This window comes from Pseudonaja textilis, chromosome 7 (genome assembly GCF_049901715.1).
Source record: "Pseudonaja textilis isolate UNSWEBS1 chromosome 7, rPseTex1.2, whole genome shotgun sequence".
Lineage (NCBI taxonomy): Eukaryota > Metazoa > Chordata > Lepidosauria > Squamata > Elapidae > Pseudonaja > Pseudonaja textilis.
The window spans coordinates 32,376,789-32,404,227 of record NC_141996.1 but is presented as its reverse complement, the minus strand read 5'-3'; the positions used below and the strand labels follow the sequence as shown (position 1 = coordinate 32,404,227).

General features: G+C 34.7%; 1 protein-coding gene across 6 annotated transcripts in view; it reads left to right on the top strand.

The window, feature by feature from the left end:
- Positions 1-27,439, top strand: part of CBLB (Cbl proto-oncogene B) — a 79,134-nt gene that overhangs the window by 3,933 nt on the left and 47,762 nt on the right. For 5 of the 6 annotated variants that reach the window (XR_015744313.1, XM_087937376.1, XM_087937377.1 and 2 more), the window contains exon 3: positions 5,454-5,704. The exons of the other annotated variant lie outside the window; for it this stretch is intronic. Coding sequence is in view for 4 of the 5 variants with exons in the window: in XM_087937376.1 (XP_087793502.1) it covers positions 5,454-5,704 (251 nt within the window). In the remaining variant the exon portion in view is untranslated. The remainder of the gene's footprint in view (positions 1-5,453; positions 5,705-27,439) is intronic. 6 annotated transcript variants of the gene reach the window in all.

The window sequence follows — 27,439 nt, the reverse complement described above, 5'->3', positions numbered from 1 at the left end:
GAAATCGTCAAGAGCAGTTCCCAAAGCAGCTGCATGAGTGCATGAGTCTGGAAAAAGTTTACCAGTTGGGAACCATATTTTTAAATGGATTTGAAAATAATTTGAATTAACTTTCCTGGTTATTTTAATTGTTAAAGAAGAGGTAGCCTGCAATCCCAAATTCATAGAATAGTTAGGTATCTTTTTTTCTGAGCTAGACAAAAAATTTTTACACACAGCTGTGTACCTTAACATTAATTCTTGATCTCCTTGCCACATTGTATTTCAATTGAGAAGGGCTTTTTTTTAAGGATTTGCACAATGTTATGACATAGTAACAGTTTAAAATCTTAAAACACAAAGCAGCAGAAATATTAAAATTTATAATTGATAGCATTTTGATGAGTTAGTGTGATATATGGAATCAAGGGCTTAATCTGAACACCTGTAATATTTGTGAATTCGGCCAACAAAATTAAATGGGATTTTTATTTGTTTGATGTCCAAAATGTTTTCTTTTCCTTCCCATGGTCTGTGTACATGAAAAAAAATGTTACTTAGTTTAAAGTTAAAAGATTCTTGTTTTTATCATTTTTCAACTAAAAATTAAGGACTTAAGGGATTCATTTAACAAAAATGGCAAGAAAAGTCATAAAATGAGGCAAAATTCACTTAACAAACGCCTCACTTAGCAATGAAACTTTGGGCTCAATTATGGTCATAAGTCGAGGACTACCTCTACTAATCATACCATTTATCTAATTTGAGAGAAATTTCCAATGAGATATGTCTTTAGGTTTAAACCTCTGCCGCATGCAATTTGCTGAGATATTTTGGCACATCTTAAAGTTTGTAGCACATGGTTTTAAGTTTCTTCTTGGATACTAGATGATCTGGGATAATAAGCTACTAAGGTCATGTGCTGTAACATAAAACTTGAGAGTACAGGAAATAGCTTTACAGACATGCGAACATGCCCCTCCCCCATACAAAATGACAGAGTATATATTGATTAAATCTAGATTTAGAAAATTGTGCATTAAAATTTGTTTACTCAGATGATCTATATTTCATCAAACATTATTAGTCTTGGGATCAAGTTTTGAGAAACTTCAGTAATATTTTAATATTATAATTGATACTAAAACTATATGAAAACATTTAATTTGTTTAAACATTTGGTTCACTATCATTATAATTTTTAAGAGCCTTCATATATTGGGCAAAGTTCTAAGATCTGGAAGTTCAAAAAAAAAAAAAAGGTCTCCTGCTTGCCCTGTGCCCACTACAATTCAGTGTGCTCTCCTGAATAATATATTATTCTGATATATAAATTTGTTTCTCAGAATTGTTTTCTTCTCCATCTAATTTATAATATTTTTTTTTCAAACTTATGATAACCTATGTAGCAATCCCTCAGTCTGATATATATCATGATTGTTAGAAAGATCTTTTGAAAGCTGAATGGAAGAGAGTAGAGATATATTCTTGTGATATAAAACTTCCATATTTGAAGCAATATTTATATTCACACTAATATTTTTAAACAGAAACATCTGATATATAAACATAAGTAAAAGATTTTTTTAAATATCTTCTATAAATAGGCAATGTCTAATTTTGTACATTGCTTTTTCTTAATAAACAGTAATTCACAACAAAATGTAGCTATTGTTATTCTAGCAGTTATTTCTATGATACCATTCTAGCTTACATCACTGGTATTTCCCTGATTGTCTCCTGTCCAAATTCAAATTAGTAGTTCTAATTTTCCTGATTTGTTGCTACATCTTGTAATAGAAAATTCTGTACTTTGACTATGACTGAGTTTATATTAAGGAATGTGAGTTGGGAAATGGGGCTTGGTGTGATATGTAGTCATATATTATGGTCTGTAAACTGGTTAGTGTAAAACAGGACACAGTAACTAATGAATAAAACAATCTGTAACCTGGTTCAGTAGTTTCCCAACTTGAAAGCTTTCCTGATGTATGGACAGAATTCTTACAGAATTTACAGTGCCAAGTAAAGATATATTTGTTTTTTATTTCATTTTTATAGAAGGATCTCTTAATACAGAATTACACTCTGGAAATATTGTATAAAGAAAACTAGTAATTTTATCAAAATTTGACAAAATTGCAGCTATCAGTTCAACAAACTAAAATGTCATCAGTAAATCTATTCACTGTTTTTTTTTTAAACTGACATTTCATATTGCTAATAGACACATGATTTTTATATAATCTAATCTATTTGGATTAAAAAAAATTCTTAAAATATTTTGGAATCTGCTTGTTGTCTGTCTATCTATCTATCTATCTATCTATCTATCTATCTATCTATCTATCTATCTATCTGTCTGTCTAATCTGACTGACCCAATTTTATTCTGGCCAGATTTTCACACCTGAAAGTCATTTACTCTGCACAGGAGGAAGTGGTGTAATGGGTGTGAGGCCATTCTGATTTCCTGTGCTAAGGAAGCCTGCTTCATTTACCGTGTAAACATATTTTTATTAGCATCCTTTGGTATTGAATAGAATGATAATAAGAAAAAATTCTTAGCTGTGATAAAGTATATATTTATTGTATTTTAATGTATCTTTGCTACTAGAATAGAATAGAACAGAACAGAACAGAACAGAACAGAACAGAACAGAACAGAACAGAATACTTTATTGGCCAAGTGTGATTGGACACACAAGGAATTTGTCTTGGTGGAAATACTCTCAGTATACATAAAAGAAAAGATACATTCATTAAGGATCAAGAATCATAATGTACAACACTTAATGATAGTCATAGGGTACAATCAGTAATCAAATCATACTACAGTCCATATAGACCGGAAGGATACAAGCGACAAAGTTACAGTCCTACAATCACAAGTGGGAGGGGATGGGCGATAAGGAGTGATGAGAAGGTTAATAATAATAGTAGTGCAGACTTTGTAATAGTTGAACAGTGTTGAGGTAACTATTTGTTTAGCAGAGTGATGGCTTTTGGGAAAACCCTGTTCTTGTGTCTAGTTGTTCTGGTGTGCAGTGCTGTAGAGCATCGTTTTGAGGGAAGGAGTTGAAACAGTTTATGCCCGGGATGTGAGGGGTCTGTAAATATTTTCACAGCCCTTTTTTTGATTAGTGCAGTATACAGGTCCTCGATGGAAGGCAGGTGGGTAGTAATTGTTTTTTCTGCAGTCCTAATTATCCGCTGAAGTCTGTGTCTGTCCAGACTACTAAATCTGGCCAATTTGCTTTACTTTAAGATTCATATAATGACTTAATTTATAGTTTTCATACTTTAAAAATTATTTTGGGAGTTTTTGACTTTGTTCCTTATAAAATATGGAATCGATAAAACATTTTAAAGGAACATTGCTCCGCAATGCAGTCTTAATCTAGAATGAAGCTGGTCCTTATGAAGAACTGTTTAAGGACAGATTTACAAGGGCTGCTTTCCATGGTGCAACTGTAGTTAGATATTCACATAGAAGTATGCAGGTAGTAATTTGGTGTGTAGAACTTCTCTTTCTTTTCCTTGAAAAATCTAAAGTTGTTTTTTCAAGAAATAGAAAGCTTGGCCTTTTAAAAATGGGGCAGTTTATTATTAGCTAAATGTGATCTATTGCTTAATTATATACTGTACTATGGTACTTATACCAAAATACACACACAGTCTTTAGACTAAAATGTTCTTGAACAGGGGATTAACAATTTGTAAAAAATTTATGTTACTACATCTTGTTATTATAAAATGAGTGTGCTTTCTGGTCATCTTGTTCATAGAAACTATAAAATAATACAACTATATGAAAGTTGAATTAGAAAATAATCTCAGAAACCCCAAATATGATCCTCGGACTGATTCCTTTCAGCTGAAACTTTAGTTTATTTATTAAAACATTTTTAAAAAACAGACAAAACTACACAATAGCTGAAATGTACCAGTAGCTGAAAAGGAAACTTGGTAGGATGGTCTTTAACTTAGAACTATAATTGGAACCAAATTTCTATTACCAAGCAAGGGAATTAAGTGATTTCATGACCTTTATCATGTTTTTTAAGTGAATCCCTGCAATTGTTAAGTGAATCACATGGTGGTTAAACAACCCTAGTTTTCCCCATTGACTTTGCTGGCTGAGAAAGTCTCAAATGGTGATTGTATGACTTGGGCATGCTACAACCCATGTTGGTTACCAAGTACCCTATTTTTTTTCCTCATAGGGATGCTACAGTGGTTGTAAATATGAGGATCAATTGTAAGTCACTTTTTTAGTGTTGTAACTTCAAATGATCATTAATTGAATTGTTTGTATATTATTTGCACACAACATATGTTTTGCTAAAAGACAAAATACTGACAGTATACTTTTTTCTTTTAATTGGCTTTGGTCTTTGCAAGAACCTTTATTGATATAATTAGCTGTGCTACTTCTTCGTTTTAAGTATGTTGGCCTGTGGAGTAAAAGAAGAGCCCTGTTTTCTTTCATGGGGTTTGTTATGTCTTTAATCAGATGGAATACTTGTTACACACAAGCAACATGTGTAAGGTTTTGACTTATCTGTGTAATGACAGACACCTATTTTCATTTCTATATATTCTTTTAAAAATAGAATTTTTATTATATATTTGTTTTGCTGAATTTGGAGGCTATCCAACCTGACGGCTTTGAGAAGCTTACTAATAAGATAAAACAATATAAGATAATGGTATTTGGATACTATGGAATCCCATTGGGTGATTTGAGGGAAACCACTCTCTCAGCTCAACCTACCTTACAAAGTTGTTTTGGTGATAAATAGAAAGTCAGTACATGCTGTACTGACTTCTACAAAGGTGAGATATACAGTAAAATAACAACTGTAACATAAGTTGTGACGAACTGCTTGGGCAGATTTGTGGTTTAAATAGATGAACAGTTCTATACCATGTCCATTGTGGAAATTGAAATTTCTATCAGGATGGTGAACAGTTAAATACTTCTTATGGCTTGTAATGGAAGGAAAATGTGAAAACAAATACATAGAAGAAAAGAGATGAATATAGTTCTTTCCTCATTTTTGAAGTGTCATCAATAAGGTGCTGTATTTATTCAATAATCTCAATTAATCAATTTTATCTTTACATCTTGCTATTTTTATTTTTCTCTTTTTGTTGATCAATAATACTAAAATTCTTTCTACAGTCATTCTCAGTTCGAAACCAACAATGTTTTTGACTGGATTCATAATATGTCTATGTAAGTCCATAGAGATTCTCAGTCATCCAGGTTATGGTTGTCCCAAAGCTGCTTTTTGAGGAAGCAACTGGACTTTTTTTCTATGGGATGGGTCTCTGTATTTGAACAGTTGAGTTCTAGATAATGTTATAACTTAGGTGTAAGCCTTCCACCACTATCTTACTCATATACAATAAATTTTGAGATAGGTGAACTTCATTGTTAAATTTATGTACATTATTCTTTAATTGTAGGTCAGACTGTGTCAGAATCCCAAACTTCAATTGAAAAATAGCCCACCTTACATACTTGACATTTTACCGGATACGTACCAACACTTGCGACTTATTTTGGGCAAGTATGATGATAACCAGAAACTTTCACAGCTCAGTGAAAATGAATATTTTAAAATCTATATTGATAGCCTCATGAAAAAGTCAAAACGAGCTATAAGACTTTTTAAGGAGGGAAAAGAAAGAATGTACGAAGAACAATCACAGGACAGGTAAGAGAATTTACATATCTATCTAAACTGTTTAATTCTTTTAGTATATATTTACGTTTTTTTTCTCTTTAGGAACATTCTATATGCTTTCTGAACAAAATTCATCAGGCTTTTTTTTGCTATTCAGAGTGAAAATACATAACATTTTAATGTATGTGCAAGTTTATATTGTTCAAATTGATAGCCTTTTGACGTGTTTTCCTAGAGAGCCACAATTGAGGTTTGATTTGGATCCTTAGACTTTTCAGCACAAATAAATATTAATTTGTTTGGAAATACCAGTTTGTAATATAATTAGTTTCATTTGTTTGTAAAATAGTTTTGCACATTGTTAGACCAGTTGTAGTTTAATTATATGTTTGGGAAGGCTTTTAAATGTCAGTGCTGACGCTTGTTTTCCTGTGAGCTAATAGTATTAGATGAAGTTTTTGAAGTCTGTTATGGAACTAGTTATATTTCTATATATATATTTATGTATATAAAATAATGATTATAATCTAAAATATATATTCTTTAGTTAATATTCCAGGTTTTAATGTTAATCATCAGTGACTAAGAATGCAAGCTATATTTTCATAACTAATGTCTTAATATCATTAACAGAAATTTAAATGCCATCTTTTTTTGTCTGCTAGAGCCATTTCATAATTTAAAATGAGTACCAGGCATTTTTAAAATTTAAAATTAAGAATTTTTATGATACAAGAAAAAAGGAACCCACCTATTTGATGTTTTAACTTCATTTATAGAAAGGTTTTTTTTTCATACTAAACATTCCTATTTTGGATAAAGTTATTAGCTAAATAGATAATTAGAATTATTGCTTTTAAAAAGAAATGCTGAAAAATGAGGAAAACCTTTTGACTTTGAGACAGGAAAGTGGGTGGCAAGCATGAAAAACTCAGTGGAAGAACTTAGTATTTCTATCCTTTCATTGCATGAAAGGTTTTCTTGATTTCTGACTTTAAAGTGGCCTAATCCATCATTTCATATTTGAAAGAGCTTAGGTTCCCCCCCCTCCAAGTACACAGAAACAGTTTTATATTTAAAGGTTAAGTCACTTGTTACTAATTGGCTACACTTGAGGTAGCGAGCTAAGTAAATTGAAGTTATTCTGCTTTGGATATGTTCAGTTGTTTTGCATCATTTATAAAACTAGTTAAATTTTGCCTATGTATAAGTGTTGTGCCATGAGAAGTGAAAATGACAATTCAAAGCACAGGTGAAGTGTATTAATGCCTGAGATATTACATTGAGATACATACAGAGCACATAAGTGTTATTGAATAACTAGACAATATAATTCATGAAGTTATCATTTTAGAGAAATTTCCTTACCAGATTCCTCACTGCCTTCAACAATGGCAAAACTTCGAGTATACATGAAAAGTTCTTACAAAGGTTCAGGGAGAACCTGTCTTGAAAGTAGCTCATATTGAACTATATAACTCACTCAAAAATCAGATATTGACCACGGGAGACTTTTTATGACATTTTATATTGTCATAAATTCTTTTTGATAATTTTTATATCATAAACTGTTTTATAAAATTTGCCAAACATTTAATTCCATGGGAATCATGTATCCTAGATTTTGGATGCGCTTTGTCAGTTAGCTTTTTTGAGTTAACTGATATAGATATAGAATGATGGGATTCTATATCTATATCAGTTACCTTTTTCAGGGCTTTCAGGGCCTATTCTGTCAACGGATAGTTTGTGGCATATTTTATGATTACTTGTTCCTTTGCTGTTGTTGATAGATTCTAAAACATAGAAGCCATCAACCATTTTTATGTCTTCATTAGTAATTCTAAATTGGCAAAAGTAGACTGATACTAAAAATTGCTTTCCAAATCAAATATCTGATGACATATGCTCCTGGGTACAGAAGTAGTCTGGTGGAGTTACAAGGGCACTGCAAATCAAGAGGAAAGTATTAATATACTGGACAAAAGTTTAGTTTTTCTTTTTTTAAGTGGCCAAGGCACGATTAGGTAGGATATATTAACAGAAACATAATATTATTGCCATCAATAGAGGAAGGATGATTTTTGTCTCCTCATGCATGAATAAATATTTTTTTCAAATATAATTTTAACAAATTTTATCCCAATAAAATTCATACCAAATTTATTGGATAACACAATCTGGCGTTGGAAATGTTGACTAATAACATACCAACTCAACTACATCCTGACTATGTTTTTAGTAATTTAAATGTTCTAATTAAATAGGAGCCCAACTTACTAACAAAATTGAAAGTCCATAAAATAGAATATTTCAGGTTCTGTTTATTTCTGTTTAATGTAGAAATGTTAATAAAATCAAACTTGGCTCTAGGATCATGATTTAATTAGGGCATCGGTCGGAACCCTGACAGAAACCATCTCAGTATAACTTACTATTGTAATCATGCTAATAGGTTGCCTGAAACTGATGAATATGATTTGTTGAAATGGTAATGGAACACTGTCACTAGAAACATGAACAAAGAAAAATCTTGGTTAAGACTAAAGCCATTCTACTTTATATGTCAATAAACTATGGCTGGCTTATTATCACTTTGCCCAGTCTCTGAGTTTCAGACTTCCTTTTCTGTCACAGATCATTTATCTGTTAAGACTAATGGAGCTGTAAACATTTTTTAGTAGAACTTATCGTTTGCCAGTAGGTATATATATCCAGTCACTTAAGACCAAAATAACTGGTGCCTAAGCATTGTCAGACTTCAAACAAATGAAGCTAACTTCATTGAATAACTTATAACATATTGTTTTAATTTTAAATATGAAAGGGTGGCTGTTTATGTAAGAAGAAGATGAAATAAACAAATATGTATGGCAATCACTTTGAAGTGGCACATTGTTTCTCTAGTTCTGAAAAATTTTATATGGTAGAGTGTTTTTCTTCCCAGTGTCTCTGTGTTTGTATATGCATAAGAGAATTAATGATAATTGCTTAAGAATATGTTATTCTGTCATTAAAACATCTTAATTTTCAAGTTTTGCACAATAGGTTTTCTATAATAATGTTTTTAGTTTTTCTTTCATCTGGAAACATCAAGATCTATATTAGTTCAACTATATAATTAAATGGAAAGAATTAGATGATCATTCTTTAATTTGAAATCATGAAAACCTTGGTTGGTAACAAAAATATATTGGATGATTATTTAGCTTATACCTGTAGTTAAGATGAAAAATATGGTAGGTGATTTTAGAAAAATGTTGTACAGTTGTGCCATTGAAAAATTGAATAAGTACACTCACTAACATTTTACTTTTAGCATATTTCAACATAGATATTTGATCTTCATTTCAATAATATTAATATATAAAGGGGATGGAATATAATAAATATGTACTTTTATATTTGGTATTCCACTGCATAATTTAAATACACATAAACACAGATTTTGCATGTGGAAAAAATAAATACACTGTTAAATTTATCATTACTCAAGATACATAAAATCAGAATCAAATGCAAAAGACTAGATACTAATGATTAAAACATCATTAGAGAAGATCTAGAAACATGAGACATTTAGTTTTATTTGTTTTTTGTTATGTGTGATATCACCATTCCTAGATTACAAGACCTCTCTGAGCCTTTCTGAAAGAAAGTTAAAGATGCCTATGAGCCTCAGAAGGGATTTTAAAAGATTGTCAAACAATTGGATATCAGTTATTCCACTATCTGAAAGATCATGTACAAGTGGAAAAGATTTAAAACAATTTTAGCTTGGCTCAGCAAGTTCACCCTAAGAATAGAATTCCGGATGTTGAAAAAACTTTCTAAAAATCCCAGAGTTTTATTATTTGACATAAGAGAATTGTCATCATTATTAATGTAAAATTTATGAGTCTACTATTGGAAAGAACTCAACAAATTAGATCTAGGCAGATACCACAACTTCTGAAATAATGTGCTTTGGTTACACAAGGCAAAAACATATTATTTGGTCACCTTCCTAGAAGACATGTTTAATGAAAACCAATGATATCATTTTGTCAGAAGAACTTCTTACCAACAGTAAAGCATGATGGTGGAAATGTTATGATATGAAGCTACTTTGCTGCATCAAGGCCTAGATGGCATACAATCATAGAATCCACTATAGAATTTGTCACTGTACCCAAAAGTACCTGAGGATAACGTGATTACATCTGTCAGAAGTTTGAAGCTCAATCAAAAGTTGAGTCATTCTTGCCATATGACCATATCACTAAACATTCCAAGAAATGAAGCTTTTTGAAATGGTCAAATTAAAGCCCAGGTTTAAATCACATTGAGATGGTCTGGGTGTTTTGAAATGGACTGTGCATATAAGGAATTTTTCAAACATTGCACAGCTGGAAAAAAAATACATAGCAAAATGGGGAAAAGTTCCTCTCAGTCTCAGTTAATGTTAGAGAATAGAAAACAATTATTAGAACACCTATTTGAAGTTTTTTTGCTAAAGGAGACAGTGCGTATTAGAGCAAAAGGTATACTTTTCATACAAGAGTTTGCATTATTTTAATCATTAATAATCATGCAGAGGTCAAATGAATTGAAAACCACAAACTTAAATCATTCTAGGTGAAGGGGGCAAAAAAGAAAAAAGGGTGACAAAACCTTCAAAATTTCGTAAGTGTGGATAGACTGAATGGGAATGTGCAACCCATACTGTGATTGGGTGTTATTCGGGATTTTAAAATATTGATTACCATCTCAAATCCATTTAGCTCTTTTAAAATTGCTACAATGAGCCTAAATTCTTGGGCTGTTAGTTTAGTTTAAGGACAGTCACATGCAGAAAACATTGTAATAATTCATAAGAATAACTAATATTTTACCTAGTCTTTTATATTTGCATAATTTCCTTCTCTGTACCAAATTGCTTATTCAGTATGCATCCTTCCAAGTGATGGATAATGTGTGCTGGACAAAAACCCAAGTGGTTTCTCTACCATATTTTTCCCCACTAGGTAGGTTGTCAAAATAACAGAGAGACAGAGATAAATTTTAAGAGATGGAATCTTCCTTAAGTCTTTATAGTTTAATCTGAAAGAAACTAGCCTTAAAAACACATTAAGAAGAAATGTTCCCTACAAATTTTATTTCTGGTAATTTATCATATCCATATAACAAAAATGTGGTAGTGGTTTGCAAGATGTTTAGATGTTTTCCAGATATGTCCACAGAATACTAACCATTTCGTCAGGGAAATGAAGCGAGAATTATGACCCAAGCTTTGCCCACTCAGTGAGTGTGTAACTGATATTATGATGCACATACAAAAGGGGAGGAACTTGCGTTGCTGTGTTGTAATATTTGTTGCATAATTTATCTCTTATGTAGACAGTTATGATTAATTCCAGCACAATAGTACAGGTAGTCCTTGATTGATCATCATTTATTCAGCGAAGGTTAGACATTGTGAGTTTTGCCCTATTTTATGACCTTTACAATCATTAAGAGTTACACAGTTGTTAAGTGAATCTGGCTTCTCCATTGACTTTATTTGTCAAAGGGTCACAAAAGGGGATCACATGATCTGGGACACTGCAACTGTCATAAATATGAGCCAGTTGCCAAGTGTCTGAATTGTGATCACATGGCCATGGAGATGCAGCAATAGTCTTAAATGTGAAAAAACACACATAAGTCACTTCTTTCAGTGCTGTTGTAACTTCAGACGGTCATTAAATGAATTGTTGTAAGACGACACTTACCTGTATTTCCTGATTTGGTCAATCTGCAAATAAAAGATTAATTGGGAAGTCTTCAGTTGTAATAATCAGTTTTCTCATAGAAAACGGTGGAATATAAATATAATAATAAATATAATATGAAATGAAGATCACCAACATGAAAATTTCTTTCAGATTGTTAACATTAGGATATAGCAAGAATAATTTTATTGGAAAATTAATTTAAAAAATAACTTCCTGATAATTAGTTGCTTTTTTACTTTTAATATAATATTCTGCATGGAATTAATTAGCTTCAAAAGTTTAATAGCAGTGAGAAAAAAAGTTGATACCAAAGGCTATTAGGAATATGATTAATCATTGCCAGTTTATAGCCAGATGATATCTAGTAAATATGCAACATGCCTTTATTTCATATATCTAACAAACATATTTTAAAAAGTAAGTTTGTACTAATATCATATGATGCATTATCAGATCATGGTTCAGATTTATGCACCTTTTTACAGTAGTAAGATCCATAAAATAGAGCTAATAATGGTGGATTAAATTTCTGTTATGCACCTCTATTATTATAATCCTTGTCATAGTTATGAAAACAAAGGTAATAAGTAGAAAACAAATTTTACTGCAGTTTTAAAAATAAAAAATGGATGTCACTGTAAAAATTCATTAGCTGAGGTGACAAGGAAACACCAGCCATACTGGGAATAAGTGGGAGTATTTTCAAACTTGATCTCAGAAGAGCTGTGGGTAAAGAGATTTTAAAGAGTGAAAAGAAAAAATGAAAGAGACAGTGAGTACACATACAGATACACACCCTGTTATTGGGTTCTCTTATTATTGTGATTGGGCTGTAAAACTTCTTTAACCTTTCAAAGAGACTTGGATTTGAAACAGCTTATTTTTCTACCAGCAAACAAGTGGGTCTCTCGAAGACTACCAGGAAAGAGGAACCAGAGCTAATTATTGTCAAGAAAAAGGCTGCCTAAATTTTCTCAGCTGAGGCTGGTGTTTCAGGCTATTTTCTTGAAGGGAGGAGTAAACGGATTTGTCATTGGACACAGAAATAAACGTTCCTGCTTTATTTGTTTTTCTTTTTATTAACTAATGCAAAAAATATATAAAAGAAAGAATATATTTTAAAAATAGTTTCTTTTAACAACCAAACTGCAAGTTGCAATTGTGATCACTAAAGTACTTATAAATGCAATGAGGTCATTTCTAAATATTATTTCTTTTTGAAAGAGATGTCACCTAAAAATGTATTGAACTTTTTTACATCTTTTTCATTCATTAAATAAAACGTGTAAAGAGACAAGAAGTATATACAAACACACAAATATTTTGAAAAATAAATTAAAAAGCAACCCCACCCACATTAAGAAACATTATAAAAATTGCACTCCTGTAGCCACTCTAGTTTTTTTCTCCCCTCCCCCTTCAGTTTACTTTGGACATTTCTGTTTGGATCATTTTGAAGCATCTCTCTTCAGTTAGAACTTATATTTGTTAAGGCCATAGCTTCAAAAAATACTTTATCTACAGTACGTACTTCAAAAGCTCTTTTTTGCAGCCTTTAACTAGAAGAAATAGTACATAATAGGGGAAAACTTTTTGAACCAAGAACGTCAAATGGGCTAATTTACAGAATAGGTCCAAAGTTCGGGACTCCTAATTCCTAAGGAATTGAAATTTTATAAAATATTTTGTGACATCAAAATTATGTTAAGGAATTTTATGACATAATACAAAATGCTATAAAACTTTTCCTGTGGTCAGTTCCTGATATTTGACTGCTCTGCAAATCAGTATGGGCAATATATCCCTGACTTCTAAAGAAGTTCTCAAGTACACTAGAAGCCTACCATTATTGAAGATATTGAGGAATCTGATTAAAAAATATCTCTGAAATGATGACACATGGCATCACAAATTGTTTAGTTTGTTTTAAAGCTGTGTTCCTGAGAGCTTAAAGAGACAGGTGTGAATAAATATAATTGCCCTCTCCCAACGGAAACAATGTTAAAAAGTTATGATATTTATGTGGTTACTTACCAAGCACATCTAAATTATATTATTTGTTTTATTTATTTTATTTGTTTGTCAAACATGTGGCAAGATAACAAGTATAGGTATGAACATAAAGATGAACAAAGGAAGTAAATACAGATAAATGGGGACAGTAAGACAGGGACAATAGACACGCTGGTGCGCTTATGCACGCACCCTTTACGGACATCTTAAGAATGGGGTGAGATCCTCGGTAGACAGTTTGAGATTGAAGCTGCGAGGATTTGAGGCTGTAACAACAGAGTCGGGTAGAGCATTCCAGGCGTTGACCACTCTGTTGCTGAAATCATATTTTATCCAGCCGAGTTTGAAGCGTACTAAAGTAACCAAACTGTCTTTACAATCTTCAAGGTATGTCACAACTTTTGAGTACCCCTGATGTTTGGAAATTGAAAGTTGAAAAATTTGACATGCCCTACAAGTCCCTCATGCCTTTCTTGTATCCAGTATTTGTTTGTCTGTTACTCCTGTCCCTATGTGAAGAGATCACATATGAGCCATTATAGTTTGTTTTGCCATTGGTAGAAACATAAATACTTTTGATTTCTTTGTATAAAAAAACTTAATTTAAAATGTTAATGCTTTTAATGGTTCAATACAGATGACCATATCTTACCTGTTGGACATCCCCCTTTCATCAGGGACCAAACCCAGGAAGCTTTCTATGAAAATTGAGGAAATTTTCTATTTTCTTGCTTCATTTGAATTGAGTTAAGTGGTTAATAGGTTTAGAATAAGGCAGCCTAAAAAGAGAGAAATTAAACTTGATTTCTTGTCCTAGTTGTTCAAAAATCTTTAACAGTAGTTTTAGATGAAGCAAGAAATTATAGATACTGGAAGATGCAGTGCTGTATTATTTCCATCACAAAAAGATGAGGGGACTGTTTCAACTAGGCTAGAGTATTATATCAGATTGCAAAAAAGTTAATTAAAATTTTAATTTTAACTAAATCATGGCTGTTTAACAGATTCTTGCTTATATGTTTATATAACCTTTTTTATTATATAACCACTTTATCTTAATATAAGTTGCCTTGAGTCTTTAAAAGTAGACATTAAAACTCAAATAGATGTATTATTTATAGTTCATCCAGTTTGTATATTTTAAAAATGATTTTCAAGGAATCTTACAATTTATGTCTATAAATATTTAAAGTTCAATCTTTTCCTGCTTATTAAGAATCACAGTATTATTATTTTATAGTATTTATGTATAGGACTTTGTGAAATGAAGTGGCTATTAATTGTTCTAGCAAAGTATTCCTTTTTAATATCTGGACCTGATGTTTAATTGTCAGAAATGAGATGATAGAGAAGAAACATAATCAAACTAATCTTTGGACTTTGATTAACTATACGGCCAATTTTTGGAGATTTTTATGTTATATGCGTTGCAACTTAGAAATCTTGAATAATTAAAATTTGTTGCCATTGTGAAAATAGCAAACATATGTATACAATTTTCTATAGTGTAACATACGGAGAACAGATTTCCTGTTTATATATTTTGTGGTTAGTTAAAAAGCAGGTAAGAACAGCAGACCCATGTTTCAGTTTCTTTTGGCAAATTAGCACTTGAATGGGTAACAGACTAGATAACTAGCTATATCCCTAAGTCCTATTTTTGACATTCCTTTTCTATAAAAACATAATAGTATCCATTGAGTTTTAAATATTTTTAATCTGTAAGTCATTATTTGAGGTTCATTAACAGGCTTGCTATGAAAGTCTCCCATTTTCTGACCATGAAAATGTCTTTCCGTTCTTAAAGAATTTTTGCCTTAACCTTGCATTTGATTTAGTTCTTCATGAGATAGTTAAATTCCTATAAAAGTGGGTTGTTTTGATGGCTAGGAAGTTTTAAGCAACCAAAATGGGATTAAATTATAAGAAGAATTAAAGTTTTTCCTTCCAATTTTATGAAATGGCAACAATCACTCCTTTTTCCACTGCCAGAAGTATACTGCTAAGGAATAGTGCATTCCCCAAGATACTTATGAAATAAGAAAAAATAGTTGTAAATTTTTGTTACCTTTTGAAGTTCTCAGAGTATGTGAAAATGCAAAAATAGAGATTAAAAATGTTATGTAAAAATGAGTTTTAATCTTAGGATATAGCTTTGTCAGATACACATGCCTTTTATAATGTAACATTAAAAGCTGTATTAACTACAGTGTCAATGAAATTTCCAAGAAGTTATGTATAATCTATAGTTTTAATTTATTTTTATTGCTTATTGCTTAATAAACAGAAAGAAGGAACAAAACATAGTTAATAATGAGGCAGACCTTGCAGAAGGTCAGAAGCGTAGGAGCCAATCTCATCTCATAGTAAGATATTCCAAATGGCAGGAGCCATGGCAGAGAAAGCTCTTCTCGACCCCGCCAGCCGAAATTTCTTGGCTGATGGGGTCCACAATATGCCTCTCTGCTGGTGTGGGTGGGGCAGGCCAGTCCCATAATGGTTAGACAATTCCTCAAGTAATGTGGAGTCATGTCATGCAGGACTTTAAAGGCAATAATTAACACTTTGAATTGCACCCAGAAGCAAATATGTAACCAGTGTAGTTCACAGAGCATGATGTAACATGGGCCACTCTAGAGGCCCTAAGAACTGCCTGTGCTGCTGCACTCGGCACCAGATGTAGCTTCCAAATGGATACCCCCATGTAGAATGCATTGCAGTAGTTCAAATATGCGATAACTAGGGCTTAAGTGACTGAGCACAGGGACTCTTTATCCAGGAAAGGCTGCAACTGTTGTACAAGAGGAAATTATGCAAAGGATCTCCTGGCTGCGACTGTCACCTGTTTTTTGAGTAGGAGTTGCAAGTCGAGAACACCAAGTTACAGATTGGTTATGTTTGGAGTTGTGCTACCCATCTGGAATTAAGAATATTAAAGCCTCAGATCTTAAAGTTCCCTGCACCTAAAGCCAATTGGTCTTGCGAGGGTTCAGCTGAAGCCTGTAGTCCCCCATCCAGTCCCCCTTGGCCTCTAGGCACCGCAAGAGGGCAACCATAGCGTCACTTGGCTCACCAGGGGTGGAGTTATAAAGTAGTATCAGTGTACTGATGATAGCTCAACCCATAGTGATGAATGATGTCACCTAGTGGCTTCCTATAGATGTTAAAAAGTTACTGAAAGAATACCAAGCTCTGCGACATGCCACAAAGGAGCGATCGTGGGCTGGACTTCTCATTCCCAAACAACACCAGCCTTGAAGAAAGCCATCAACCAGTACAAAACTGCACTAGCCCCAAATGCCTTAGCCAGCCAAGGGTCATTGAGATGTCAAGGTGAGCAAAGATGATTGATTGCACTATCCCCATCCCGTTTTCACTAGAGATCATCAGTAAGTGCAGTCAATACTATTTCTGTCCTATAACTGGTCTTGAATCCTGACTGAAAGGGATCCAGATAATCTGTTACATCCAGGACCCTCTGAAGCTACCGAACAACCATCTTTTCCACTACCTTCCCTAAAAAAAGAGGATGGGAAACTTGTCCAGGCAGGAGGGATCAAGTGATCTTTTTTTAAAGAGAAGGAGAACTTGGGCTTCCTTAAAAAGCTTTGGGAGTGTCCCCTCCTGCAGTAAAGAGTTTATCACTACTTGGATCTATTTTCTGGTCACCATTATAGAGCCTTTTACCAACCACGTGGACAAGGAGCTAATTGGCAGGTGGTTACACTGACGACATTGAAGACCCTATCCACTTTTTCAGGACCAACAGGATCAAACTGATCCCAGATAACTGTGCAAGACCTCTCCCCGGGCATCTCACGTGATCTACACCATGCATGGGTTCAAGCTAAGAATGAATCCAAGTAATTTTGTCTGTGAGATGTTGAATCTGTTCTTAAGGCTTGGCCTTGTGCAGCCAGAATTAGCCTCTCAGTCTCTTCATCTTTCCTGTTGTTAGCCCTTACCTCCTTTTTAAAAATATATTGGCCATTTTGTCTTTCCGTGTTACTTTTCTGTTCTTCTTTTGCTCTTTCTTATAGGCAAGTTTGATCTCAGTATTCAGTAGACCTTCCTGGTATACTAATTTCAGTGGATCTTTACTATCTTTCATATTTTCTTCCAATGCCCTTTCTTCTTCAACCATCTTATGTGTTTGTAACATTTCACATTCACCTATTTTCCTTGTTATATAGAATCTGTCAACATTGCTGCAAGGATGAATGACATCATTATCATTTTTCTGGTCTTCCTGTCAAAGGCTTTAGTTTTGCTTGAGTCCATTTCAGCTGTGCATCTAATAACTGGAAATGCCTAGTTATTAATTGCCTTGCTGGTTTCTTCCACTGAGTTTTGAGTTTAAGAACTTCTTCATTCTCTGTGCATTTATTTCTAACCCCTTTCTTGAATTCAGTGTGCTTGATGTTGTCAGCTTGAAGAATGCCCAGGTATGTGCAGTAATCCAGGATGTTATTGATGTTATTTCTTGTAGGGCATCTTGATTCCTTCAGTTTTGATGGTGAGTGTGGCACATTTCTCCAGTCCAAATTTCATTGCAGTATCTTAGCTGTATAGATGAACAGTGTTGAGCAGTGATTCTATTTCAGATGGTGTTTTTCCATTCAGGTTCAGGTCATCCATGTTAATAATGTGGAAAAGCCTGACAGATGTTTTTGATGTTTGAAAGCCATGGCCTATTACTCAGTATTATTGACAGAGTAATCAGTGCAACAACAGATAGTACTGGTTATAGTGAATCTTCTTGAAAGATTCCTTGCTTGATATTAACTTATCTATCACCATTGACCAGCAACCGCATCTTCCATTGTGCCATTGAAATTTACACAAAACTTCTGAAGTTCCTACTAACTCCTTTTATTTCTAGACTTTTATTTCTAGTTATCCAGTCATGTTTTAGGGAGTCAAATGCCCTGTATTTAATCCATGCTACATTCAAGTTGGTCTTCTGTCATCAGGGAAGGATAAGGAAGGCAAGTGACATCACATGTATTATGTGATTATTGCACAAAATATGTGAAGTATGTAGTTTTATACTTGACTAAGTGTAAATAAGTCTACCTCTGGGAAGAGATGGATTAGGTATAACTGGAATTTGGGTAGGGGACATATAAACCAGATAAAGGTCTAACTATATCTAGGAATTGCTTTTACGGTTCCTGGCTTCCACATTTTAAGAGTTTTTTTAAGGACTATAGGCAATACTCAATGCAACTCAACAGCCATAGCTATTAATTCCTGTGTACTAATTCCAGTCATCAAAACCACCAGTATTTTACCTATGGTTACATATGGTGCAAAACTAGGAGAATATATAATTTATTCTTTTTGGAACAGACACAACTTGCTTTCCTGAAATGCATTGCAGAGATAGACTCCAGCATTAAGGTCATCGATTGTTGTATTCCACCTAGAGGCACACTCTTGTCAGATGGGTAGCTATACAAATGTGATAGATAAATAAATAAAAGCTCAGCCTTTTTTGTGACATTACATGCATATTCACCAAAGAAGAGCAGAGTTTGTGGCATAGCAACACAATGCCGTTTTCATAATTTTGACAAAAGAGCTTGAGCTTTCAAATTTCCACAATTATATCTTGTTATACACTACAAGGAATATGTTGAACTTAGCTCTCTGATTTGCACACAGTGCTTTTTTTGAAGAGTATACTAACTGAATAAGAAATGGATTTCTTCTTGATTTATGTATGTGTATTACACATACTCTAAAAGTGCTTTGCTCTAACTCAGATTACATACCACATAAATTCTGACTTGTTTATATGAAGAAAATCAGTGTGTCTCTAAAGATTCTGGAATAGAAACTGGGAGACTGAGTTCTAGTTTCCTTTAGTTGTGGAACTTGGTTGGGTGACTTTAGACCAGGGGTGTCACACTCGCTGCGTCATGTGACGTATCATGACTTTTTTCCCCTTCGCTAAACCAGACGTGGGCATGGCCAGTGCATGACGCATCTGGCCACGAGTTTGAACTTCTGCTTTAGATCATTCTCTCTCAGTCCAAGCAAGCTCACAGGATTGTGGTTGGGAAAACAGGAGGAAGGAACATTATATACATACCTGTACAAAATAAAGATGGAATGCAAATAAAAATAAACCATAGTTTTGCTTCATATACTGTCAAAATGGCATTGTAAAAGTATTGCTGAAAAGTAATAGTCATTTATAAAAATATATTAATGTTGTTCTTTAGGTAACATTGGTACACATACTTAATCTCCTGAAACAGTTTTCTTAAAAAACAACAATAACTGCAAAACATTAGAAGTTAGGGAAATAATTTAAGTTAAACTGCAAAAGATATAGAGGTAGTCCTCAGTCTATGACCCTAATGGATCCTGCCCTACAGTCGCAAGTGGTGACAGCCATTAAGTGAGACAATCTTGATTAATGATTCTTACCCTCTGCTCTCTTGATGCCAGTCTTATACAAATGTGGGTCATTAAGTGAGCATGGGGTAACCCATGGGTGGGGAAGGCCCAGGTCACTAACCTGCTGGGTCCATAAAGGAGACAGGGAAGCAGCAAAAAGCTTTGCAAATCAGTCCAGATGGGGAATGTTCCAATGCCAGAGAGACTTCCAAAAAAGCCTCTGTCTTGACCCACGAAGCTATGCTTGCAACTGGGCCTCTGCCCAATCAACTGACCATCAGGAGCCTGCAAACTTGCCAGCTTTGGGGAGGTCAGATTCTGCATGCAAAGGTGACAATTTCAGAACGAACCCCAGATACCCACATTTCTTTAATAAAGAATAAACAAACAAAAACTGCTGGAAGGGAAAGATGTTGTTGATGTTTCTCCTCCCCTCCCCCATTAGGTACTGAAACAAAATGCCCTCCAATATTGATTCCTTTTAATTACTCAATTTGCTAATTTACTGCATGCCTGGAAACAGGCAGAGGACTAGAGAGAATCGAGAAGCTAAAAAAAAAAAAAAAGACCAGCCTTGTCACCAGCAATAAGTAACCCAGATAAGCAGAGATTAATACCAAGATTAAAACTAGAGGAACAATTAAGAAGTAAACAATAACCCAATTAAGAAAATATCAACAGCAAAGAAACAATCAAACAACCTAAACAATCTAATCGCTACCAAGAACACACCCACTAGCAGACAGGACAAGCCACACAAATGGTGAGCAAACCCCACTCCCTTCTAGAACTGATAATGTGCCATGAGTCTCCATAATTAAGAGGAATATAATTTGGAACTGGTCTAGAATCTGCCTCCCTTTCACATTATGGTGGAAATAACCAACAGTCTTATCATCTTTATCCCTAAGAGTTCTATGAGTTAAGAGAATACCAGTGCTGATTAATATAATCCTATACAAGTAGACCCATTCAATTGACGGTGCTGCTGATGCCAATAAATAGCCCGGCAGATTCAATTATGCAGTTTTTGACCATCCTAACTTCAGTTACTATCTGAACTAGCAACTTGTTATGGAGGAACAATCATCTGTGCTCAGGTCCAGCACCATGGGAAGTGTGGATGGTTAGAGTAGCAGACCAATCAATGTATGAAGAGGGGGGAGTAAGAAATTCATTTTGGATTGAGATACAGTAGATGATAAGGATTCTTTCTTGTATTATTAATATGGAGAGAATGCTGACTAACTGCTGAAATTAGAGGAACTAGTAGTCAAATGGAGGAAGTGCAGGAATCAGATATTGTCCATTAGGCTGAATGACCATTAGAATATGCCTTGCCATTAGTTGCCGAGTTGCCCATCACAAAGCTGCTGGGAAGTTGGGGGGAGATATTTGGATCATTTCGTCAACTGGTGTTTAGGGTTATCTAGAGCTAAAAGCTGTTTCTGACATGGTGGCCCCCAGGCCTACAACACATCCCTTCCACTCTGCGCCCTGGACTTCGATTCAGGAAGCAGCTCCTCTTCCTGTCCCTTTCCTACAGCTCTTAGGTTGCTATTGGAGGTGAGCATCAATATTTTCCACTTGTCTGAAGAATGGAGCATCAGAATGGAAAGGAAACCGTACTAAAATCAAGTTTCTCCCTCCCTTGGCTAGCAAATCTTGCTCTGATCCTCCTGACTAATGAGGTAAGGTTTATTCAGTGGGATTTTACAGAGGAGATGTACTCATAGCTAGAAGCAGTAGACATCTGGTTGGAACAGAAAAAATGGTTCCTAGTTACATGTGTCCATGCATCTAGCAAACAGCAGTGTATTGTTTGAGGTAGGGAGGTTTTTGGAGGGAAGATTATTTTTTTAGGTCAAAACAGAGTTATTTTGAAAAGCAAGAAAATGGAAGTGAATAGGATAATCATTCTTTTTTTTTAATTTAAGTAAAAACATCGTTCCTTCCACTACACTGAATTGGAACTGAAACTTTGAAAATAAATCGGTATCATAGTGATGGAGCTCCAGCTAGGCAATCAAATTGTTTACTACTATACACCAGCAGAAAGCACCAATTTAATACTGAATGCTTGGTGCATCATTTGCAGTACTGGTCCAGACAGAAGAATTTGAAAGGGAGTAAGGTTATACTCTTCCAAATTGTAAGATATATGAGACCATACAACCACAAGTTTAGGAGTTATAATTTATAAGATATATGCTTTCAAACATGAAAGCTTCCTCTTTTCCCCCTTCCACCTTGACTTCAAAAAAGAAAATTGAAAATTGACATCATAAAGATTCAAAAAGATGTATCTAAAGTATAGGTGAAGCACTTTTAAGGGAAACTATTTCATTTTTCCAGTAAATGAGATTTCATAAGCTGCAGAAAGAAATTGAAATGTACCAATAGATAAAAGCAGAAAGATCAGGAGAAACAGAATAGGGAATAAATAAATCAGGGATTTATCAATGCTAAATAATACATCACAGAGTAGCAGTAGATGAGTCCATTCTGGAAGGGCTTCTAAATTACTCATTAATGTACTTTCTCAAGAGAGAAAAATATAATCTGAAGGGTTGCTTCAAATGTAGATATAGATCTGATCATTGTATAACATCATTTCTTAAATGTTTATCTTGTTTTTCCATAAACTGCTACAAAATATTTAAAAGCTTTGATGCAAATAATAAAACACAGTAAATAGTTTCACAGTAATAGTATGCTACAACAGAAAACAAATGAAAAACATAAAAATAAAATATAAAATTATCTGTTAAAAGCTATATCATATTGAAGATATACAAGTTTAAAATTGGATGAACATGTTAATCATATAAGGTGTATTGCTAATTAAAAAAATAAGTGTGAAATATAGCTGCACTCATTTTTATGTGATATTAATTCCTCCTTTTCTTAAGGCCTCTTAAGGAAGGCAGAACAGATTTGGAGAGTAGGGGAAATAAACAAAATCCACATCGGCACTGTATATCAATTCATAACAATTAGGGTTTTAAAGCATCATGTTTCTAAAACAAAACACAAGAAAATAAATTTGCTCAAGTGATAAGAATTGGTTATGTTTTATTGATTTCCTGAAGTAGTAGTATTGGATAGTTTATTTAAACTCCTTTTTAAATATCCTGTCCATTTGCTGCTAAAGCACCTTTCTGTTTAGCTTTTTATATTTAAAATTTAACAAATACAATATAAAAAAATTAAGTCAGAATCAGAAATTAAAATTGAAGTACAAAAGTATAACTTTCCAACAAAAGCCTCCTGGAAAAACATTTTTTTAAAAAAAACCTAAACCCAACAGATGTTCCAATATCTAGGTTCAGACAATGAAAATATTCTTCATCTGAAAAATAATTCCATTCTCTAGGAAAGAAGATGGAGATTTTATTTTTTGTGACGTGTTTTTGGCTGTTCAATCAGCAAAGATTAAGCCAACAGGAAAATCTAGATGAAGAGAGATTTAAATCTTCTTTCTGCCTTAAAAAAAAACCCTCTTCAATCTTCTTCCAATAAGAAGAAAGGGTAAATGGGAGGAAAGTGGGGTTCAAAAAGAGCACAGTACACTCCTGATTTCTATAATAAAAGAAATCCAAAAGAGGGAGAAAAAACATAAGTCCAACAAAACAAGACATATGGAATGATGAAGCAAGCTCATGAACCAGCAGTACTGGGAATCAGCTGCAGGTGTTTCTTCTATCATCACCTAAATATCAACAATATACACACCTAATTTCCAATCAGAAGTCTCAGTAGAAGTACATTGTTTAAAATAAGGCGTTAATAAATTAAGTAGAACAGCAGAACTCACATAATAGATCATTACTTTTTTATAATTCATAGTTACCTTCAAGGCGCAATACATTGGAGTCAGTGGTTCATGACTCCACTAAACAAGCCAACCTTGCAACAAAGTTCTTCTTGAAGAAGCAGCTATTTGGGAGTAAAGGTCAACTCTTGTAGTATAAAATGAATAAAAATAAATTTTGAACTGAACCCCAGAAGATTAAATGAGGCTATTGGCTGTGATGATAATTGAGGCTCTGGATTTAGAATCAAAGCCTACTTCTATTTCAGTGGCGAGTAAACCTGCTCCTGTGGCTGTTCCTTCTCCCATCCCAGGACCAATAGACCCTTCCTAAAGTTTTGACAAGCTAAATCATTGTTAATTTTAGCCAATCTGGAATAGATCTGATGGAAGAGAAGCCTGCCTCACAAACACATGCGTGCAGAGATTGTGGTTCCATCAATAATTAATAATGCCTTTCAGCATTTACACCAAGACAGATTCCTTGTGTGTCCAATCACACTTGGCCAATAAAGTATTCTATTCCAACTGGAGCTGAGGATGTTGAAAGATCAGGTGAACAGGTAGCACTAATTTGCACAATTGTAGAGTATTACAACTAAAGCCTGTTAAAATTATCAGTGAGGATCAAAATCAGAAAGGCCTTCAAAAAGAAGTCACTCACCAAGTGACTTACTGTATCAACTGTATTCACAGAATACATCAGGTGCTTTTGCCATTTGCAATGGGATAAAACAAGTTTGAATGTTAGTCCCAGTTCTGTTCAATCTGTTTTTCACTTTCATATTGTCATATGCTACCCATAGGAAGTACCAATTGGGAAGCATTCTGTGACTTTTGATGATTAAACATATGGACAAAGTGCCTCCCTACAGTCATTTAAGAAATCCTCTTTGGTGATAACTTTTGTTTAGACACACAAAAACAGTGATCTACAGTTGATACTGAACAAATTAATCAGTTGCTACTATGCTCTTCAGCCTGAATATCATCCTAAACAAGACTGAAGTACCAGTAAAAGAGAATATTTGTAGAGAGAACTTCAGCGGTGGACTGCTGCATGGTAGCATAGGTTTGGGCGAACCTGCAGTTGTGTTCACTGGCTGGGCCTGCCCACCCACTTCTGCACTATCCATTCCATATATAACTTTTTGGCTCATTCCCCCCCGCCCACACTGCCCAGCTGGGTTCCGCACCACCCCTGCTGTACTCACCGGAGCTGTCTAAGTGGATTAACTGCATGTTTGAAGCTTCGTTTCACTCTCAAAGGGGCACGTGAGAGCATTGCGAGCACTCACAACCAGTGAACCAGTTGGTAACGTAAGTGCAGCCCACCTCTGGAGAAGTTCCCTGAAGATGTACACCAACACAAGTTTAAAAGCTAGGAAGACAAAATCTCTGGTCCTGGTGATTCACCCAGATTGGATCCTGCAACATTATCCTAGGACATGTATATTCACCTTCATTCATGAGAACATTTGTAATTCAGAGTTGAATTGGTTGTTGAATTGATTGTGTGGCAACTCCAGAGGTTTCTGGATGAAATGGATTATCTAGATTCTAGACCCTTTCCAGTCATGGTTCAGGCTTAGCATAGGATGGAAATGCACAGCTTGCACTTTTTGATGATTTCTGGTGAGAGCAGGATGGCGGTAGTGCTTGCTCTGCTTGACGTCTCTGCAGCTTTCAGTACTATCAACCATGGTATCCTTCTGGAATGGCTTCAAGGGTTGGAAATGGGAGTCTATGTTTTCCTGGTTCATTTCCTTTTGCTGATTGCTCTCTGTCAGTGTTGATAGGAAGCAAGAAGTCCAGCCCTTGTATCCTACTTTGCAGAATGCCACAGGGCTTGCTACTTTTCCTGTCTTTGTTTAACAGCCATATGAAATGGCTTGATCAGATTATCCATCACCATGGGCTAAGGTAACATAAATATGCTGGTGACAGCTATTTGTTTCAACCCATGATGAGTTAATTGATATTGTGACTTCCCTCTCACAGTACTTGGAGGCTGCTAAGAGATGGATGGGGAACAATGGACTGAAGCTGAACCTGGCTCTGGATCTGAGCTTTGTTGGTCCATGGAGAATTGCCATCTCTTGTTTTGAATGAGGTGGTAGTGCCGAGACAGATCCAATATATAATCTGGGAGTTTTCCTGGACGCAGGACTCCTATTCACGGTCACTCATCAAGGGGGGCTTCATGCACTGTGCTTTGTGTACCAGTTATGCCCTTTCCTGGACCAACAATTCCTTTCACAGTCACTCATACCCTAATCCCTTCCTGTCTTGACTCCCTTGAATCATTCACACCCTAGTTATCTACCATTCTTGCAGTGGGCTTTCCATGGGCTGCCCTTGAAAACTATCTAGAAGCTTAAATTAGTTCAAAACGCAGCTTCCTGCATATCTTTCATGTTTTGTGCAAGCCTTGATGCTCACCTGTGTCATTTCTCCAGGGAGAGCTGCATTGGCTGCCAATTTACTTCCAAGTCACCTTTAAAACCCTACATGGCTTAATATTGGCTTACTTGAGCTTATCTTTTCCTAGTCTTATCTTTTCCTAGTCACATCTACCTAATCCATTGGAACGGGGAGGCAAAAATGCTATGGTTTCCCTCTTCTAAGGTTCATGTAGCAGGACCAAGGAGCAGGGATTTCTCTGTGGTGGCTACCTCCTTAGGGAACATACTGGGAGATAAGATTAGCCCCCATTTTGACAGGCTTTTGCAAGTCCTGTAGACCAGGTTTTAATAAGCTTCCCCACTCTAGGGAAGCTAGAGTGGGGTAAAGCCCATTAAGTGGCTTATTTGACTAATTATTGTTGCCAGGAAGAGGGTTGTGGTTTTTTATTGCTTTTTATTGTAAGCTGCCCAGAGTCACTGACAGTAAGTTGGGCAGCCATATATATTTTCTTAAACAAACTGGAGCTCCTAGTACTCTCTGAACTTGGTTGTTTTCTTGCAGTTGTGTCATTACCCAACTAGATAACATTATCAGTTCTAGAAGGGAGTGGGGTTTGCTCACTATTTGTGTGGCTTGTCCTGTCTGTGTGTGTGTTCTTGGTAGTGATTAGATTGATTGTTTAGGTCAGGGGTTGCCAACCTTTTGGACTTCAGGGACCACCAAACTCATAATTTTAAATTCCAGGGACTGCTAACTGATTCTGTGGGTGTGGCCTAATTTGTGGGTGTGGCTTGGTGGTTATGTGGCTGGCTGGGCATGGGTTGTATGTAAATATTATAAATATTTATATAAATATTGAACTTTTATTTAAAAAGGCCAACTTTTACCCAAAATCAGGCAAAGAAGGCAGATTGAGTTGGTCACACAATCACAGATTCATTCAGAGATCTATCTATCTGCGATCAGCTAGTTCAGTCAATCACATAAAATTTTCTTGCAAGCAAACTCATAAAATTTGGTAGCAAGCATATTCACAAAATTAACTCACAACACACCAAGTATGTAAATATTGAATATTTTTATAAAAAAAGAACAACTTTTACCCAAAATCAGGCAAAGCAGCAGGCAGATTGAGTTGCTCACAGAATAATTCATTGATCTATCTATCTGCCATCGGCTACCTGAGTCTGTCACGTAAAATTTTCTTGCCGTGAGTCTGCACTGAATAATAGAACCTTTAGTCCTGAGAGGTTCAGCTGTGCTTAAAAGTAGAGCCGAAGATCTAAAGACTAACTAGAAAGCAAGAAATCCAACTATTTCCTGCTTCCTAGCTAATCTAAATCTCCCGGCACAGCAGAACAGCTGATG